The 20,249-nt window shown below is 44.0% G+C and overlaps 2 protein-coding genes and 1 long non-coding RNA gene across 9 annotated transcripts; 2 read left to right on the top strand and 1 right to left on the bottom strand.

Annotated features, from left to right (window-relative positions):
* Positions 1-284: 284 nt before the first annotated feature.
* LOC100932522 (tubulin alpha-1D chain) lies at positions 285-14,973 on the bottom strand. Of its 7 annotated transcripts, XM_012546357.2 has the most exons (8): positions 14,478-14,973; positions 14,285-14,326; positions 11,884-12,004; positions 6,734-6,784; positions 5,727-5,849; positions 2,790-3,012; positions 2,230-2,378; positions 285-1,313 (listed from the first exon to the last, which is right to left on the bottom strand). In XM_012546357.2, exons 4-8 carry the CDS (start codon positions 6,734-6,736, stop codon positions 330-332), a joined length of 1,482 nt encoding a protein of 493 aa, XP_012401811.1. In that variant the 5' UTR covers positions 6,737-6,784; positions 11,884-12,004; positions 14,285-14,326; positions 14,478-14,973; the 3' UTR covers positions 285-329. The 7 variants fall into 7 exon arrangements, with proteins under 7 accessions (XP_012401811.1, XP_012401810.1, XP_031813874.1 ...); XM_012546356.2 differs by lacking the exon at positions 11,884-12,004; XM_031958014.1 differs by lacking the exon at positions 11,884-12,004 and having other exon boundaries at positions 6,734-6,935.
* LOC116422222 lies at positions 6,064-14,412 on the top strand. Its single transcript, XR_004232784.1, has 4 exons — positions 6,064-6,206; positions 13,013-13,156; positions 14,079-14,163; positions 14,333-14,412. It is a non-coding gene; the product is annotated as an uncharacterized LOC116422222 (long non-coding RNA).
* Positions 14,974-15,058: 85 nt separating the features above from the next.
* LOC100932786 (tubulin alpha-4A chain) lies at positions 15,059-19,667 on the top strand. Its single transcript, XM_003765898.4, has 4 exons — positions 15,059-15,166; positions 17,162-17,384; positions 17,698-17,846; positions 17,963-19,667. The coding sequence occupies exons 1-4, from the start codon at positions 15,164-15,166 to the stop codon at positions 18,932-18,934; spliced, it is 1,347 nt and encodes a 448-aa protein (XP_003765946.1). The 5' UTR covers positions 15,059-15,163; the 3' UTR covers positions 18,935-19,667.
* Positions 19,668-20,249: the final 582 nt, after the last annotated feature.

The raw sequence follows: 20,249 nt of genomic DNA on the forward strand, positions 1-20,249 counted from the left end.
AAATAATTGAGTTTCAGATAGATGTGATTGCTAATCTTCTAGCATGCTTTGTGATTATAAAATCCTGTAAAATATTTTTCAGTGAACTCCCACCCTAAAAAGGCTGATTTATCCTGATTTATCCCCCGTCATTTCTCCTGTCTGAGAGCAAATTCAGAGCCTGAATAGAAAGTTTGTGGGATAGAGAGGCACCAAGTGCTATTTCTTCTTAAGGTCAGAACTCAATTCCCATTCAAATTTCTAAATCTCAGACATAGACAAAACGAGGAAACACATGTGGACAATAAGAATAAAACACTTTATTTGAAACAAGCTTCCAAGTTCTTTATTTAGTACTCCTCTCCCTCTTCTTCCTCCCCTTCCCCTTCCAAACTATCCATGCCCACCTCCTCGTAATCTTTCTCCAGGGCTGCCATGTCCTCCCGAGCCTCGGAGAACTCTCCTTCCTCCATACCCTCACCTACATACCAGTGCACAAACGCCCTCTTGGCATACATCAGGTCAAACTTGTGGTCCAGGCGAGCCCAGGCTTCAGCAATGGCGGTTGTGTTGCTCAGCATACACACCGCCCGCTGCACCTTGGCCAGGTCCCCACCAGGGACCACGGTGGGCGGCTGGTAGTTGATGCCAACCTTGAAGCCAGTGGGGCACCAGTCCACAAATTGAATGGTACGCTTGGTCTTGATGGTTGCGATGGCAGCATTGACGTCTTTGGGCACCACGTCGCCACGGTACAGGAGGCAGCAGGCCATGTATTTGCCATGACGAGGGTCGCACTTCACCATCTGGTTGGCCGGCTCAAAGCAGGCGTTGGTGATCTCGGACACCGAGAGCTGCTCGTGGTAGGCCTTCTCGGCCGAGATGACAGGTGCATATGTGGCCAGGGGAAAATGGATTCTAGGATAAGGCACCAGGTTGGTCTGGAACTCTGTTAGGTCTACATTAAGGGCGCCATCAAAGCGCAGAGAAGCTGTGATAGAAGAAACAATCTGACCTATGAGACGATTGAGGTTGGTGTAAGTGGGACGTTCGATGTCCAGGTTTCGGCGGCAGATGTCATAGATGGCCTCATTGTCCACCATGAAGGCACAGTCGGAGTGCTCGAGGGTGGTGTGGGTGGTCAGGATGGAGTTGTAGGGCTCTACCACGGCTGTAGAAATTTGGGGCGCCGGATAGATAGAGAACTCCAGCTTGGACTTTTTGCCATAGTCTACTGAGAGCCGTTCCATCAACAGGGAGGTGAAGCCAGAGCCGGTGCCACCCCCAAAGCTATGGAAAATGAGGAAACCCTGGAGTCCTGTACATTGGTCAGCCTGGAAATGAGGAAGAGGTCAGGAAGGAGAAAATGAAAAACGTGACAAGATGCCACAAGTGTGAGGGGGGGGAAAAGACAGAAAAGAAAATTATTTGAAATCCTTAAAGGTTTTTTTTTTTTAACTTTTGAAAGCCCTTCACAAGATACTTCACAGAAATGAGCAAAGGGTAACAAGGGATCCTTTTTGCTATGTCTCAAAGAAAAAAAAAATATATTTTTTTTCATCTTCCTCCTCTTTTATTTTGGAAAAATATCTGATATTCCAAAGGATCAATTTTCTGCCATTTGCTCTAGACATGATTTAAGAACCAGTCTATGCCCTTCCATTTCCCTAGACTCCTGTTTCACCCTAATTCTGGAAGCACTATATATTATGGTCAAAACTAAAAAGGGTGGTTTGTTGGGGTTTTTTTGTTTGTTTGTTATTTTGCTCTTGGTGAGTTGCCCAAATCAATCACTGGGTAATCAGCAATGGCCAGAGAAAGAAGTTAGTATCCTTTCATGTAAGTTAGTCGATTATAGGGATCTTTGTATTTTATACTAGCTACCTATCTATATTTATTATTTAGGCTTTCCCATAGGATATTTCTGGATTTCATAGCTCTCTCAACCAATCCACTGGCTTCTATATCTTGAGCTCTCACCTACTATGTGTCTAGCAATGTTGTGGGATACCAACAAGATATGATCCCTACCTTCAAGGAAAATACAATTTCTCACTTTCAGATCCTGTTAGTGGTCAGCCATTTATGTTCTTATTCTACTTCTGGGACCTCAAAATGAGACTTTCCTCTTAAACTACAATTTCCTTTTCCCCTGTCTTGGTCTGACTTCTTCCTCACTACAAGGGGAAAGGACCTAGCTGTCCCAATGCCCCCATGATCTCCCATCTTCTTTGAACAGACAATCCTTACCAGCTTTCGGATACGATCTAGTACCAAGTCAATAAGTTCTTTCCCGATAGTGTAGTGGCCTCGTGCATAATTGTTGGCAGCATCTTCCTTGCCTGTGATGAGCTGCTCTGGATGGAAAAGCTGGCGGTAGGTGCCAGTTCGAACCTCATCTGTAATGAGCATAAACTTTGGTCTTTCCATGTCTTATGGTCTGGTTGAAGGGATAAAGTAGTCTGAGAGACTTGGGGAGCTGAAGATACCCTACTTAAAGGTCCTTATCTTTGTATCTCATCTAGTTATAGTTATTGCTAAAGTCCTTCAAATCAATAAACATTTACCAATGATAATATATCCAGAGCAGTATTCTTTACTTTGAAGTGGGAGTAGGGGAATAGAGGATCATCTTGAACCAAAATAGATCCTTGAAGCTTAGGGACTAAAAGACAGAGTTTTAACTCCAATTAATTGTTGTAATAAGAAAAATTAAGAATATGGAATATTTGCAGCTCCTATGATCTCCAGTGGAATAAAACATTTGCATGTGGTAAATAGGGCTAAGGACAAGTGAAAGCTGAACTCACCAATTACTGTGGGCTCCAAGTCCACAAAGACAGCCCGAGGCACATGCTTGCCAGCCCCAGTTTCACTGAAGAAGGTATTGAAGGAGTCATCACCCCCTCCAATGGTCTTGTCACTGGGCATCTGCCCATCAGGTTGAATGCCATGCTCCAGGCAGTACAGCTCCCAACAGGCATTACCAATCTGCACACCAGCCTGACCCACATGGATTGAAATACACTCACGCTAGGAGAAAAGAAAAGAAAGAATATTTGTGAAAGAGAGAAACTGGTCTTCCAGAAGAGGGTTTCCTTTCCTGCTTCAGTATAGATTATGACAATTTTGAGCTAGAAAGGATTGTAGAAAATTGCCCACTCTGATGCCTTAATTTTACAGATAAGGAAATTGAACTCCAAGAGGGAGAACTGAAGTTCCTAGGATGATGAAAAAGGTCTAAATAATCTAACTTTTTGGTGTCCAATTCATAAAAAATAATAAGTCAACTAACAAGAATCTAATATTTGATTTTATATGCAAGGCATAGGGAATTAAAGAAAAAAATAACATTGGCTTTTCTCTCAATTCATTTATCAGAAGTAGGATCTAATGCTAGATTCTTGGATCCTTAATCTAGTACTCTACCCACTATCTCACATGGAAAAGGGGTGTGTCTCAAGCATTGAGAATAACCTGTGTAAAATGACATGGATGTGAGAGTAAACAGGAAGGGTTTTGATTAGAAGGAAAACTGGAAGAATTTAATTAGGATATAGTTGACTGTAAAGAGGAATAGTATGGAATAGTTCCGGAAGGGAAATTTGGAACCAAATTGTGGAGAGTCTTAGGTAATTATCAAAAGAGTTAATATTTATTCTGAAAGTAATGAGGAGCCACCAAATGTCTTTGGGCAAGGGAGGAGCATGGCCAGACATGTGAATTAAGATTCTGGCAACTGTAGGAAGTTCTGGTTGGGAAGAAAGGGATGATGATTCAGAAAGACAAATTAGGGAGCTGTTACAATAGTCCGGGTAAGACATAACATGGATCTCAAATACAATGCAGTAGTGTGAATAGAGAGGAATAATGAGTACCAAGGATTTTATTGCCAAGGTAGAATGTAGAATGAGAAGGGCTTCGTCTTGATTGTAGGGGAGGGTATGGGGATGGTGGAGAGGAGAGGATGAGGAAAATTCTCAAACAATTTCAAGATTTACGCTTAAGTAACTGGGAGAATGGTTAATGCCATCATTAGAACTAGGAATATTGACAGCAGGATTTTGAAATGAAGATGACTTGTTCAATTTGATGCCAATTGGGCATCCAGATGAAGCTGGTGAACATGCAGCTGGAAATGTAAGATTAGAGAGTAAGGAGATCAGATGTTGACTAGAAGGTACTAAATTCTAGGGTGCCCCAACCTAGCTTTGAGCAGGAAGACTGAAACCCAGCAGGGCAATTGTAGATTGGGAAGTGTTGACTCTAATGACAAAGCATCTTGTAGAAAATTCTGCAGTCTGGCAAAAAAAGATACAGCTAATTCTTGTCAGAAAGGAAATGAGGATCCTTTAAAGGATGAAAGCTAGATTTAAGTGACAGTGCAGGAAACAAGAGATAATAAGGAGGAGGAAAAGTGGAAAGGAGAGACTTTTTTGTTCCCGTTTAAGCCAGAGAATTTAGTAGAAAAGCCAGGAATGGGTCTGGAATCTAGGAATCCTCAGGGAGAGCTCAGTGAAACTACTGAGGCTTTTTTTCTCTTTTAGCCATACAAATTTCTAGAGTGTAGTATTTAATATGTCTTCAAAAAAGTCCCTTGATTTCCTCACCATATGACCTAAGTCTAAGGGTCAAGGAAGGTCTGAATTTTTAATCTTCATTCTAAAGCAAATTTTTGAGATCCAACAAGAGAAAGAAAAAGGTACCCACCCATATACTCCTCCACCTACCCCCATTCTGTGATTCTGTAGCAACTAGAGAAGCTAAACCCTTTTGTTTCTTCTCAATTTTGCCCTGTCCTCAACTCCCAGATTTCTCAGGATTTAGAAATGAAAAGGACCTTAGAAAGCACAGATTTAGAATTGGGAGGGACCTTAGGGGATATCTAATCTAACACATTCATTTTACAGATGGGGAAACTGAGGGCCACTCAGTGGCTAAGGTATACACATGGTTAGAAAGTAGAAGGTTGGGATCTGAGCTAAGATCTTCTGACTCTTTCTACTATATCATAGTAATCAACTCCCTCATCTTGCATATAGGGAAAATGAAGCCTGGAGTGGTTGTGCTTTGCACAAAAATTAAAGTTAGTAAATAGTAGGACTAGGATTTCCAACTCAGGTCTTTCAACTCCATTCCCAGTGACTCTTTCCACTATACTATACTGCTTCTCTGACCCTAGGTAAGAATGCAATGAACTCTTACTTGATGTTGACCCATAAGGGGAGGAGTTAGTCCTATCCCCTAACACCAATAGAAGGAGATCAAGGGGTTTTGACTATCTGGTATTCATGGCATTGATTGATATGAGTTGAACCTAGGGAGATGCAGTAAGGCTGAAAAGATAGGTTGGAATCAGTTTGTAGAGGGTGTTAAATATTAAATTAATAGATTCATAGTAACCTAAAGCTAATTTCAAGTAAGAGTATGATATGATTATATATCTATGCAACTAAGAAGGGGGTATTGAGGAAGAAATGAATTCAGATGAAAGCAAAGGGGTCAAAGGGAAAGGGAAGTAATTGGGCAGCTCCACTGGAATTTGTGGAGAAAATAAAGGAAGCCACCTCTAAAGAGGAATTCTAATTGATGATCAGGTAAGAAGCTAACCTGAGTCCATTTCAGAGTGCTTTAGAATAGATTAATAGAGTATTAGACTCTAGAGAATTTAGGATTTAGGGCATTAATAAAGAAAACTACAAAAAATATTCTGAGTACTTTTCTGTTTTCTCTATAATTGCTATTACCTTTTGGAGGGGACCCCTGAACTTCTTGTGCTCAGTATTCTTAGCTGAATGAGCGCGCATATGGTTCAGACCCCAATGTCCCACTCCCAAACCGCTTTGCCTCATTTTAAAATCTGCTTTTCCCTAAAAAACAAAAAGCAAAAAACTACCCATATCCCACCTTTTTCTATTCTGCAAGTTTCTCCTGCTTCTAGCATATACTCTCAACTTTTTATGTAAATTTATTTTGTTTATTCTGTAATTACTCCGCCTAGCAACACATCCCAACACACCCCAACACACACACATGAGACATACACACACACCCCAGTACTCTGAAGAGAAACTGGATGAAGGAGGCACTGGGGAGAAACATTCAGATAAAAGCAGAAGGATCAAAGGGAAAGGGAAGCCGATGAGCAGCTCCCTGGGAATTTGTTGGGAAAATAAAGGAAGTCGCTTCTAAATGGGATTTGCCTTAATTCACACAGAGCTGGTCAGGTAAGGGGATGAAATGAGTTCATTTCAAAGAGCTTTAGAGCAGATTCTTGGTCAACTCCCTAGATTTTAGAATTTGGGGCTTTAATCATTAAAGAAAACTACAAACTTTTTGGGCTAGTTCTGTTTTCCCTGTAATTTCCATTACCCTTTTGGGGGAAACCAATGAACTTTTTCTTCTGCTGGATATTCTTAGCTCCAAGAATGCAAATATGATTCAGACCTCACTATCTCCCCTATCTCCTAAAAATCCTCCCCTCTCAGGAAAAATACCTTTCCTCTTTACTTCCAGTCTCTCCCGTTTCTGGGACACTCATCCTTTTACAGAGACATATATTGTATATTTGTACAGTTGCTTCTTCCCCTAGCAAAACTCTCTCTCTCTCTCTCTCTCTCTCTCTCTCTCTCTCTCTCTCTCTCTCTTTCTCTCTCTCTCTCTTCTGAAGATTTCTGTTATAGTAGCAAATAGCTCCCCTTTTTGACCCTTCCCCTGTATTACCTGTCACCACCACTTAAGCCCTTAGACTTACCATCTTGCTCTGATGTTGTATGCCAAATGATGCTTCAGGAGTGACAGTGATCTGAATGAGTGAGAACAGCCAGAGAGATCTCTTCTTATAATCTGGGTTAGACTCTCAGGGGGGGGTGTTGTTAGAAACAACCTCAGAGAAGCAGACTTGTCAGCTTGGTTACCATGGCTTGAGCTTGCTGGCCCACAGCCCAAACAGAAAGCTGGAGGAGAAGGTGCCCTGGGCTCAGTAACTGTGGGCATGGTAACAGGGCAGGTACACAGAGCCTCTGTTGCCCCAGCTTGTTTCCTGATGTCACACCCTAGGCCTTCACAGACTACAGAAAAGTTCTTAGGGAACTCTTCCCTTAAACTCTAGTCCCAAATGTCTAGATGGAGTTTTGGAATTGGGATGGAACGCTTGTAATGACTCAGAACAAATAAAGCCAAAGGGAAATAAACACCAAATACAGGTATGGAGGATAATTGAAGGAATCCTAGAATTCTATGAAATGTTCATTTCCTCATGCATAACGTAATGGAAGGATCTTTGGATTTGGCACTGGAAGGCCTGGGTTCAAATGGCAATTCTCCCAATGACTAATCGGATTACTTGGGCAAAATACTTACTTGATGATCTCTGCTTTCTTAAATATCAAATGAAATAGTTGGATTTAATGATTTCTCTAATTACTTACTTCCAGTTCTAAATCTTATGAATACAAAAGGTGAAATTCATTTCTGAAGCTCAACTCTTCCATCTACACTGTAGTCAGCCTCCTCCTTCCATAGAAAGAGGCTTTGAAAGACTGTACTTGAAGACACGCCATTTTGTTGGAGTGCCAGATTGATTTTTAAGCATACTTCCATTGCCACTCTTTCTTTGTACCACTTTGACCACTTTCTCTCTTGTAGGTCACTCATAGTATAACAGATAAAGAATTGTGTTTGAAGTCAGGAAGGCTTCATATCATCCCTTAGGAGCATATTACCAGTGTGACTTTGGGCAGGCCATTTAACATTCAAGTCTCAGTTTTTCTTAAATACAAAATGGTGATATTAGTGATCAAATTAGATCATGGATGCACAGTGTTTTGCGAACTTTATGATATTATATAAATGTGAGTTATTATTATAGGTCATTTCCCTCAATCCTTCTTCTCAAGGCAAAATATAACATTAAAAATACAGGAGGTCATTCATTCTATTAGTGGAGATACATTTATTCTCTCCTTGAATTATTTTAAAAGAAGATCTGGACATAGAAATGTTTGGGGAGGAGAGGGATTTAGGAGTGTTGCAGCAAACATTGTGATGAGAATTCTTTATTTTAGATCTTGATTGCTCCATTCTATGAATAGAATGGATTTGCCTGTTTAGATCACTGATAGATATTTCCTGGGACATGTCCTGTAATAGCTCATCAAAAATGAGGAGAGCTCTTTAAGTCTCATCCACTGAGGATAAATTAATTGGTTTAGACTAGTTGGCCCTGAACTGGTAAACTCCAAGGGAGTTCTCTTTGCACTTTGTGCTAGGTCTTTAAAAAGGATTGTTATATACAATATATATACAATGTTATACATTCATGCACATGTAACATATCACATATTCAGGCTCTTTTTGCTTGTTTTTGCATTCCCTTCCCCCTCCCCCATTTTCTGAGACCAATGAGCAGAGAATGGTTTAGAAGGAGGAAATGAGGGAACACAGGAAGAATATGACTCCCCCCTTTACTCTGGGAAAGGATTAACACCCCCAATTTAGGGTATTTCACCAATGCTCCTATCACATTGGGACCAAGATTAATATCTCTAGTGCAGGACTGAGAACAGGCAGAGGATGGACACAAACAAAAATGTCACTGGTAATTATGTGCACTCTGGTCTTCAGGCTGTGAAGTATGGGGGGAATGGGGAAAAGTGCTGGATATTGGCTTAGGAGACTGGAATTCAAGTCTTGATTGTCATTTCCTGCTTGTGTCACCTTGAATAAGTTACCTAATCAGTCTCTCTAGACCTTATGTCTAGAATGTAGGGTACTGTAATGAAGGGTACTACATAAACCTCTAGGTTCTTTTCCAACTAACAATCTATGATCCCATGATTCTGCCATGGACTCGAACTCTAAAGTCCATGCTTCAAAGAAGTTTATTCAGCTTGGAGGTCAGGGCAGCTGCTGGGATGCTGATAATAATATCTGAGTACAAAGCTACTCAGATATTTCCATATGTAGGAAAAGGGATTTTGTGATTGCTTTCCAAGCCCTGAGGTCAGAGACATGAAGAAACCAACTAGGAGACTGAGAAATTTTTAGTCTGGAATATTTCTACAGAGGTTTCAATATATAGACATAGAGGTCCAAGGGAAATGATAGGGAATAAGGGGTTGATCCAAAGCATGAGCAGAGGAAATAATTAGGGAACATACAGATCACTGGACAGATACAAACTAGGCCATAAACATCCGAGTTTTATTCATAATACCACCAATTAGGGTGAGAGAGAGGGGTTGTTTCCCTTATCCCAAGTTGCTTTTTTTTTGGGGGGGGGGAGAATCTAAGCTTTCATAATAGTATCATAAATTTGGAATGCCTATACTGATCCCCAGGGTGAAAGAAGGACTAATTGGAGTTCTCTGTTTCTAAAAAAAATAAAACAGAGAGATACTATTCTCCTCTAGAGGACTGAGGAAATGCAGACAAAGGTAAGACCTACTGAAGAGGAAAGGGAAATGGTGTCTACTGTTCATGGTCTGTGTTTGTTTTTCATTTTTCTGGGGCAAGAAGGCAGTCCGGTGACTGATACATGCACTGTAACCCTGAATATTTATAAAGGAGTAAGGACCCTTTTAGCTCCATCTATAGAGACCTAGATTATATATAGATATTTCCAAAAAGGAACTCTTAATCTTTGTCCCCTTCCTCCCCTCCCCTCACCCATAGTCTTCAAGTCAGCAAGATACTCCATTTGGCAGCTCCAAGAATTTTTCTCTGGCTATCCCCCATCTTGCCTAAAATACTCTGCCCTCTTCATCTCCATCTACTGACTTCCTTAGCTTCTCAAGTCTCAGTTAAAGTCCACTCTTCTACAAAAAAACTTTTCCAGTCCTCCTCAATCTTGCTGCCTTCCTTCTGAGATTATTTTATCTTATATATATCTTGTTCATATAATAATTCTTTGCATGCTGTCTCCTCCATTAAATTGCTTCTTGAGGCCAGAGAATGTTGCCTTTTTTTTTGTATGCCCAACAGTTAGCGTAGAACTTGATACATAATTGCAATTAATAAATGCTTGATTCACCACCAGTGAGGATATAATGAATCAGATAGGGTGATTTGAAGGATGAACTCTAGATTCAACTGAGTCCACATGGGCTCTGAGACTATGTTGCTGGGATACAGTTACATCTTGGGAACTTGTCTGGGAGTCCAAACTAAGGATTAAAGTTACATAGTAGGACTCGCTAGAAAGAAAAAAGGATTTCTCCCCCCTCCCAAAAAAAGGAATTTCTTATGGTGTTATTTCCAACATAGTGGCATCTGAAATAATAGGAGACAACAGGGCCTTCCTAGAGCATCTCAAATCCCTGTAGATAGCTAGGAGGCACATAGGATCACTTAGATTTAGGACTTAAACTCAGGAAAATTTGAGTTTGAAACCTGTCTTGGACGCTTAATAGCCAAGTGATCACTTCATTTTTTTTAGCCTAAGTTTCCTCATCTATATAATGAAGATTTTATATGTAATAGTATCTGACAGGATTATTAGGATTAAAATATCTGTACAGACCTTTGTAAACCTTAAAATCCTATATGAATGCTAGCTATTATTAAGTTGGTTATAAATATGGTTTGCCTAGGCTTTAAGGACTATAGACCAAAGATTCCAAGGATAGAAATGGTCTTTCTTCCATTTAGTTACTTGAGGTCCAGAGACTGAAAACTGCATTAGTTGAGGGGATATCTAAATAGAGGCTATCATAATCCATTAGAAATTGAGGTTGCAAAAATTCTTCACTTTCTACATAGAATGAAAAACTCCAGAGAATAGGAAAGGAGAATCAGGTTCACAGGACTATTGTTTTTCCTTCATTCTCAAAGAGGACCATGACATCAGGGAGATAATGCCAGGAGATAATGGTTGTAAATTAATTGGATTTAAGTGAGGGAGAGCTGTGCTATGCTAAGTCACCAACTTCACTTTCTCCTCCTGAGCCATCTGGGTCCAGTAGCAAGACATACATATCAGGATGACTGTAGATATGGCCCTGGAGGCAGTGGGAGACCTTGCCCTTTTTTAAGCTAATAGGTCTCAGTTTGTTTATGAAAAAACCCATTTAGTGATTCAGGATAGATTGGAGATTAGGCAGTAAAGGAGAGGAGATAGCCAAAAAAGGAGACCAAGAGGCTATTAGAGAAGTGGTAAGGGAAAGGGAAAGTCACACATGACTCAAAGGTTACAAACCTAGTGATAAGGAGACAAACTTCAGTAAGTATTGGAAGTTGGCAAGGTGGAACAAATGAGTTGTTTTAAATGTACTCAAATTTAAGTTCTAGGAGGCAACTAAAAATATGAGAGGTACTCAGGAGAGGCTGGGAAGATATACAAGATATCTCCTCTGTGGATACGTAGGTCTCAGGGACCTGTTTGAAGAGGGAATTTTGGGGGTCACTTTACAGAAGCTTTCTAGTACCTATTTTTTTTTTTGTCCCCACTAAGGTTTGCAATTAGAGAGGCACTATGATAGAACTTGATTCAAATTCTTTCTTTATAAACTTGGTAATAGTAGGGCATTTAACCTCTCAGCCAGTTCCTTATTTGTTGCTGTTGTTCATAGAGAACCAATGACATCATGAGTGATGTCTAGACTTGTGTATGAATTGGATTTAAGCTAAGCAGAGCTACAAAGTCATCAGCTTCACACTCTCTCAGAATCATCGTAGTCCAGTGGTAGAACAAAAGTCAAGATGACTGGGATACAGTGGATGACTTTGGCATCTTATCTGTCTAATCAAGCCCTAAGAGCTCCATAACTGTTGTCTTAGCATGGACTTCAAGGTCACTGGAACAAATTTTTTCTCATCTGTCCAATTCCTCCAGGGAATTCACATGCTTGGGATAAACATCCCCCCAACTCAAAAGGGCCGTGAGACCTATCAGTTTCCTTTAACCTGGGTTTAGGCCATCAGCTGAGACATTCTAGCAGGGTGTGGCCACTGCCGTGCTACATTTTCTTAAGAGTCTTAGGTAAGAGTTGAGTGCACAGTGGACACCAAAGGTGAATGAGCAATTCTGAAAAAAAAAAAAAAAAAACTAAGTAAACCCTCATACCAGAGATGCTAGTCCTCCTTGAATGCCCCACATTCCTTCTTATTTGTAAAATGAGAGGAATAGACGAAAAGACCTCTAACTTCCCATCTAGTTCTAAATCTAAGATCCTATAGATTGATGACTCGGCCTTATAGTTCCAACTGATCATTATCTAATGTGAAAGAGAAATTCCTTTAAAAAGCAAAATAGATCCAGTAGGGCAACAACATAACATTGAGCAGCAAAACCACTGGGTTCTGGTCAATCTGGTCTATCCCACAAATGCACCCTGATCATATATTTATCTCTCTCCTTAGCTGTCTGGTTAGCTAGGGCGAGTTACTTGACCTCTCTCTCAGCTTCGGTTTCCTCATCGGTACAATGAGAATTTTGTATGTAATAGCTCCTACTTCATAGAATTCTTAGAATTGAAATATCAGTATAGTACCTTGCAAACCTTAAAGTGTTATAGAGGTGCTAGCTATTATTAGAGAAAGCTAATAAATATGACTTAACTAATCTTCATGAAACAGAGACTCCAAGAGCAAAAGTGTTATCTCTCCCATTTATATTTTCCTTCCTCTTCTCTGCCTATCTGAATCCTACTTATCCTCTAAGGAAAGCCTAACTCAAATTCCATTTCCTTTAAAGCCTTCCTTGGACATTGTCATCACTCTTTTGAACATTTGTAATATATGTTGTCTGAATAATTACTTACTGATTATATATTGCCATGGTTCTATTACTTACCTTTCCATACATATGCCTTCCCCTTCTAGCTAAGATCAATGGTTCCAAAAAGTATGTCCTGAATTCTTGCCAATGTATCCCAAATTGTATAATTTAAACTGATAATCATATAATGTACTTCAATTTCTCATGGAAAATGATATTATTGGGAGCAATTTTTTTTTTTGAAAACTACTGTACTACATTTGTAAACTCTTTGAAAGTTGCTGAGTTTTCCCCCCTTTCCTTGTGTCTCCACAGTGCTGAAGATATTGTTTAAAAGTAGACATGTATTTATTTCATTTTAAGTGAGAGCTCTCCTATAAGGAACCCACCAGTGTAAATGACCCACTTCTTTGCAATTTTATAGTCTTGAAGATGGTTTGGAGAACCCTAAGAAATTAAGTAAGTTTGTTCATTGACATCGTTAACACATGTCAGAGTGAAGTCAGGTCTCAGTACATCAATTCAAATTTTGTTCACTGTGCCACTGCCCCTTCATATATATATATATATATATATATATATATATATATAAATTTTTATATATATAATATTTTCGTACCTATATATACATATCTATAATATTTATGTACCTATATATACACATATCTAGAATATATATGTACCCATATATACATATTTACAATATGTGTACCTATATATAAATATCTATAATATTTATGTACCTATATATACATATCTATATGTGGACCTATATATACATATCTACAATATGTGTACCTATATATACATATCTATAATATATGTGTACCTATATATACATATCTACAATATGTGTACCTATGTATACATATCTATAATATATGTGCACTATATATATATATCTATAATATGTGTACCTATATATACATATCTATAGTATATGTGTACCTATGTATACATATATATAATGTGTACCTATATATGTCTATATTTATATACCTATATATACATATCTAGAATATATATGTACATATGTTCCTATTAATATTTATAATATATTGTCTATATATACATATCTTAATATTCCTATAACAAATATCTATAAATTTATGTGTGCCTATATATACATATCTATAATGTGTACATATATATCTATATTTATGTACCTATATATACATATCTGGAATATATATGTACCTATTATGTGCATATCTACAATATGTGTACCTATACATACATATCTATAATATGTGTACCTGTATATATATCTATATGTGTACTATATACATATCTATAATATATGTACCCATAGATGTATTTAAGTGGTGCACAAGATATTTATCAAATGATTGATCCACACTTTTGTTCCCTTCCTTGACAGAAGTAGAAGCAGCCTCTTTTGCCATGATCCAAATAAGAAGGCCCAATCGGGAAATGTGAGTGCAAAAGTGACCACTGAATTCAAGGTGAGACGGATCTCTCTAGCACCGAGGGCACTGAGAGTAGTGGTAAAAGTGACAGTGATGATGGTTTTGAGTGGGGGGTGAGGGATGTGAAGTCGCACTAAGAACTCGTAGCATCCCTTACCTATATATACAAGGAGCCGCCCCTTAAATTGTTGCTGTCTACCTGTAGGGAAAAGGAAATTGGCGCAATTACTCTTGCAAAGAAACCTCAGGCAACCTTTCAGAGTCGGGCACCGGGGCTTCCTCTCTCCAATCCCTCGGATTCGCCAACCTCTATCCTTTTTTTTTTTTGAAACTCTGGGGACCGTGGGTACCTGCTGGAATTAACAGTTGGCGTAGCCAGAAGAACGTTCAAGAGTTGATTGATTGACGCTGCAGCTACTTGGAATCTTGTCCTAGGAAGAAAGGATGGCAAGGAAAGAAAGCGGGACCTGAGCACCTTTTCTCAGGAAAACGGGTCAGGAGCGCGGGGCTGGATCAGAAAGCCTAATCAGCCAGGATCTAAAGGCTCCGGGTGCAACCATCCTCCCCCAACGGTTGGGAAAGGACGTTCCGTAAGATGAAAAGTTTCCCCGCGCTCCTCCCCATGCTAGCTGGCCGAGTCCTTGACCAGGACTCTATTCTGAGAAAGAGGCGTCAGAGTCTGGGCTTGTGCTCCCAGACATAGTGCAGCAAACCAAGGAAGGGTTCGGGCCGAGTGTTGCAGGGCGATGCAGTCCCAGGGCTGGAGCCTCCCCTGGGTGGGACAGAGGAGAGCGAGCTGGAGAAACCGGCCCCACCGGCCGACCGCCGCCGGGGTGTGGTCTCAGGGACTGCGACCTCCCCATAATGTTTGGTGGGCGTGGTCGTCCGCCTAAGCGTCCCCTCCTTTGTGGGCGTGTCGGATGCGCTTGGCCCCACCCAAGTCATACAAGAGCAGTGCGGCACTGCAGCTAGCGCAGTTCTCACCGAGATCCGTCACGCAGACTCAACGTGAGACATTCCAGCCCGGACCCCAACCATGGTGAGTGAGGCTCGAACTGGAACCCCATCCCCGCCTCCGGGACCCTCCGTTTATCCCTTTTTTTCCGTGGGGCACCCCCCCGAGCCCTAGCCCGGGTCCTCCGCCCCGCGGCCCCAATCCCTCCCACTGGGCACTTAGATTTAAAAAATGGTTTGATATATGTGTATATATGTATATATATGAGATACGTGTGCGTATTTATAAGGATATGGCGATATCTGTGTGTCGGGGTGAGTCCTGGCTAGGCTAGGCAGGCTGGAGCGGAAAGCTTTACGACCTTCAGGAAAACGCAGGAGGGGATCAGGGCTGGGGGCCCGGTGCTTCTGTGGAGTATAGACAGGAAAGGGCCCCAGTCTCTTCCCCCGTCCCATTTTCCCCAAGCACGAATGCGTCCCTTCCCCCTCTCCTGGGTAGTCACGCGGCCTCCGCTGCCCCCCTGCACCTTGGCCTTCCCGCGCGAGGGAAGTCCGGCTCGCTGCCCCCCCATCTGGGACCACTGGGATGGAGGGAACACGTGCTTCTCGGGAGAGCAGGCCAGATTATTCCGGGGATCTGGTCGCGCATCCTTCTTCCTTTTAATATCAGCCCCACGAGCGCTCCTCCGTGACTCAGCACCCCCTCATCTGAGCTGGGAAGTTGGGGGGTGGGGGGCGAAGAGATGCTTGGGAGGCGCTCACCGGACGGCGGGAAAGGGTTTCGGACCGTGCAGAGAGTTAACCCCTCCCCCTCCGGCCGCACGCTCTGATGGGCAGAGACAGCTGGGGATGGGCTATGGAGAGAGTTGGGGTTGAGGCCAGGTTGGTGGGGGTGGAGGGGAAGGGCGAATGGTATTTATAGCCGGAGGTTGGGGGGGGGTGCTGTAATCCAATCCCGTCTGCAACCTCTCTGGAAATTATATCGGTGTAGGGTGGGGTGCTATAGTGGCCCTTGCGGAAGGGGAATGCGGAGGGAGGATGGAGGGCACTTGCCCTCGGGCCCCACCACAAGTTCCACTTCCTTTGCTGAATATTTTGTAACCTTCCTTCTGCCATGCTGAGGTGGGGGTGGGGAGGCCCTCCTGGACTCTGATCCTTAATTCTTCTCACCCTGGTTCTTCAGTATTTAATGTCGCACTAAAAAGAACCGTCACCTTGAACGACATTTGCTATTATTCTTATAACCCCCCAGCGCTTTGCTCACTTCCTTCCTTTCCAGCTCCCTACCTTTCGCTCTGCTTTCCCCGGGGTTGGTACACAGTGACAAGCTGACGTGGTGCTTCGGGCTTGAGAGCGTGGGGGTGGAGGTGGGAAAAGCAGCTGCAGTCTCTGTTTTTTTCTTTTTTTGCTCCGGAGAGGATGGGATTTAAATTGGGAAGCAGGGAAAAGTAATAGGATACATATTAAACCTGATAGGGCAATGTCCGAACCTAAATTTATGAATGGGAGAAATTCCAGCTGCTCCTGGAATTGGATGTTTTTATCATCAAAGGGAAGAATCTATCAGAGAAGGTGATTATGCAGACTTCCAAAGTCTGAGAGCCTTTTGTGATGAAAAGGCTGTTCTGGTCCTCTTATTTCAATGTGGTAGGAAGGGCAGTGAATAGAGTTCAAATCCCAGCCTCAGACACTTATTGGCTGTGTGACTCTGGACAAGTCATTTAACCAAGATTGTCCCCCCCAAAAGTGGTAGGGATTTTATATTGTTCTCCTACATCTTGTATATAAGAGAATTAGCTCTTGTTCCTGCTCATTTCTTATAGTTAGCCATCTCTAGCCCATTTTTGGTGAGCCCATGGACATTTTGATGAGTGTTTTCTCCTCTCAGGAGATTTCAGAATCGATCTTCTGCAGTTTTAAAGAGCAAACTGAGTATATTGCTTACATTTGGAGCTCTTTACCCATTATGAGTGTTGAATCTCCCAAGCCCAGTCCATCTTAAATGAGGATTTAGAACTGATGATAGGATGGACAGTCTGGTGAGTTTAGGGCTCATTTTGTCACCTCTCCCGTCCCTCAGCGTGAATGCATTTCAGTCCATGTGGGGCAGGCAGGTGTCCAGATGGGCAATGCCTGCTGGGAGCTGTACTGCCTGGAACACGGTATCCAGCCTGATGGGCAAATGCCCAGTGACAAGACCGTCGGGGGAGGAGATGACTCCTTCACCACCTTCTTTTGTGAAACTGGAGCTGGCAAGCATGTGCCTCGGGCTGTCTTTGTGGACCTGGAGCCCACAGTGATCGGTAAGAAGATGGGCATGGGGGCTGGGGGGAGGGACTTGGGATGCCTGGGTGAGGGAACAATCTAGGACAAACTCTTGAAAGTAGGTCCTTGGACCATAACTCCTGCCTTCCTGTTCTTGCCAGAAAGGCTCATGGCCTGTTGAAGTGAAGTGTACTGATCTCATTCTGAACTTAACAATGAATACAGTTTGTTGCTACCTCATGACAGGCTAAACTAAGCGCAAACCAGAGTGTCTGGGGGAAGAGTGAGGAGTGTTTAGCAAGCAGCACCTCCCCTTCCTCCCCTAACGTTGTACGGCCACCTTCCTTCCAGATGAGATCCGAAATGGCCCCTACAAACAACTCTTCCACCCAGAGCAGCTGATCACGGGTAAGGAGGACGCTGCTAACAATTATGCTCGTGGCCACTACACCATTGGCAAGGAGATCATTGACCCTGTGCTGGATCGAATCCGCAAACTGGTGGGTTGTGGGGTTGGGGCGGGGGCTTGGGAGGTTGGTTCGGGGAGGTGGCCCGGGGTTCTTGGCCCCCCTCCCTTCCGGACTCCTCTCCCTGACGGGCCCTCCTTGCCTTCCAGTCTGACCAGTGTACGGGACTCCAAGGCTTCTTGGTATTCCATAGCTTTGGGGGCGGCACCGGCTCCGGCTTCACCTCCCTGTTGATGGAACGGCTCTCAGTTGACTACGGCAAGAAGTCCAAGCTGGAGTTCTCCATCTACCCGGCGCCCCAGGTTTCCACGGCCGTGGTAGAGCCCTACAACTCCATCCTGACCACCCACACCACCCTCGAGCACTCCGACTGTGCCTTCATGGTGGACAATGAGGCCATCTATGACATCTGCCGCCGAAACCTGGACATCGAACGTCCCACCTACACCAACCTCAACCGCCTCATCAGCCAGATCGTCTCCTCCATCACGGCTTCTCTGCGCTTTGACGGCGCCCTGAACGTGGACCTCACGGAGTTCCAGACCAACCTGGTTCCCTACCCTCGGATCCACTTCCCCCTGGCCACCTACGCGCCCGTCATCTCGGCCGAGAAGGCCTACCACGAGCAGCTCTCGGTGTCCGAGATCACCAATGCCTGCTTTGAGCCGGCCAACCAGATGGTGAAGTGCGACCCTCGTCATGGCAAATACATGGCCTGCTGCCTCCTGTACCGTGGCGACGTGGTGCCCAAAGACGTCAATGCTGCCATCGCGGCCATCAAGACCAAGCGAAGCATCCAGTTTGTGGACTGGTGCCCCACTGGCTTCAAGGTTGGCATCAACTACCAGCCGCCCACCGTGGTCCCTGGCGGGGACCTGGCCAAGGTGCAGCGGGCGGTGTGCATGCTGAGCAACACGACCGCCATTGCCGAAGCCTGGGCTCGCCTGGACCACAAGTTTGACCTGATGTACGCCAAGAGGGCGTTCGTGCACTGGTACGTAGGTGAGGGCATGGAAGAGGGAGAGTTCTCCGAGGCTCGGGAGGACATGGCAGCCCTGGAGAAAGATTACGAGGAGGTGGGCATCGACTCCTATGAGGATGAGGATGAGGGGGAAGAGTAGAGCGGCCACCTAAAGCCATTTTACTGTTTGTTGCAAAATCCTTTCGAAATAAACAGAGTCTCTGTGTTTTGAAACTAAACTTGCCCCCACCCCTTGTGCTCTGCGCTCTCTTGCCACGTTTGTGAGCTGCCGCCGCCGCCACCCCTCCTCCCTGCTGCCGCCTTCCCTCCCTGCTGCCTGGTACCTTTTCCTTTCCTGTGGGCTGAAGGTAAGGACTGATGAGGACGATCCCTGTCCCTGCCCAGGGGCCTGGCCCCGTTTCCTTGTGTTCAAGGCCTGAGGGCCCTGATGTTGGGCCAAAGAGGACCACAGAGTTGGACGTGTCCTGGGTGGGGGCTCCTTCCTCCACCGCAGCCAGCTTTGCCTGCTCTTGGCAGGATGCACTCACCTCAAAGTGAGACCACGAGGCCAGTTTTGCTCCTCCGTGCGAATGAGCTCCTGCCGCCTTCACACTGCCTCTGCGCTCTCCAGAAGACAGGAGCTTGAGCCAGATCATTAGCTTCCTCCCATAGGGAGGCTCTAGCTGGGGCAGGGAGGGCTGAGTCCCGGGGTGGGGTGCCAAGCCTTCCCGGACAGGAGAGGGGCAGGGCACTGGTGCTATCAGTGGTGTGTGTGTATGTGTGTGTGTGTGTGTCTCCTTTGTGCCCCTGCCATCCCTGCATGGCTGGCTGTTCTCTCCCACTGCTTTGCCGGGGACCTGGAGCTGTGGCATTAAAAATCGGGTCCTCTCCCCTTCTGTCTGTGCTTTCTTTCCAGATCCAGTCTCGCCTCTCGGGGGCCTCCTGCCAGGGCTCCAGGGGAAATTATTATTGTGCTGATAGGTGGCCCAGGGCCCAGCCCTGCGTCAGCATGGGGGGGGGGGGAGGGAGGAAGCATGTGTCACAAGGGCAGCGGGCGCCAGCCCTGCCTTCTCTGGTGATTCAGGGACGCGGTGCCCTTCCCTCAGGGAGTCGAGGCAGCAGCCAAGGTTGGGCCCCATTTATTCAGCAGGCCCTGCAGCAAGGGGCACTGCCACAACAGCCTGCTTATTAATCATTAACTTGATGCATGCTGGGAGCATTCGGAAAAAGCCTGGGCTAAAATGGCTGCCGCCACCAGTACCCTGAGGCTGTCAAGACCTGTTTGGTGGCTTGCTGCTGGCCTGCTGGCTGAGCCATTCCGGCTTAGCCATCGCCCTAGAGACTAGGGAAGGGAAGGGAAAGGCCAAGGCCGACTGCTTTTTTTTTTTTACAAACAGCCTGGAGTTGTCCCAACCCACATTTGGTAAAGGGCTGGTGTCGCAATCTACATCCTAAGAGAGGGAGCTACTTCTTCC

The sequence above is a fragment of the Sarcophilus harrisii genome, chromosome 3, assembly GCF_902635505.1.
Source record: "Sarcophilus harrisii chromosome 3, mSarHar1.11, whole genome shotgun sequence".
NCBI lineage: Eukaryota > Metazoa > Chordata > Mammalia > Dasyuromorphia > Dasyuridae > Sarcophilus > Sarcophilus harrisii.

Bases quoted from the DNA above. Each gene is read 5' to 3' on its own strand.
- LOC100932786 (XM_003765898.4), top strand. The intron at 17,385-17,697 runs GTAAGAAGATGG...CCTTCCTTCCAG, and splicing joins CCTGGAGCCCACAGTGATCG to ATGAGATCCGAAATGGCCCC. The intron at 17,847-17,962 runs GTGGGTTGTGGG...CTTGCCTTCCAG, and splicing joins TGGATCGAATCCGCAAACTG to TCTGACCAGTGTACGGGACT.
- LOC100932522 (XM_012546359.2), bottom strand. The intron at 3,013-5,726 runs GTAATAGCAATT...CTTTTCTCCTAG, and splicing joins TCAGGGGTCCCCTCCAAAAG to CGTGAGTGTATTTCAATCCA. The intron at 2,379-2,789 runs GTGAGTTCAGCT...TGCTCATTACAG, and splicing joins CTTGGAGCCCACAGTAATTG to ATGAGGTTCGAACTGGCACC.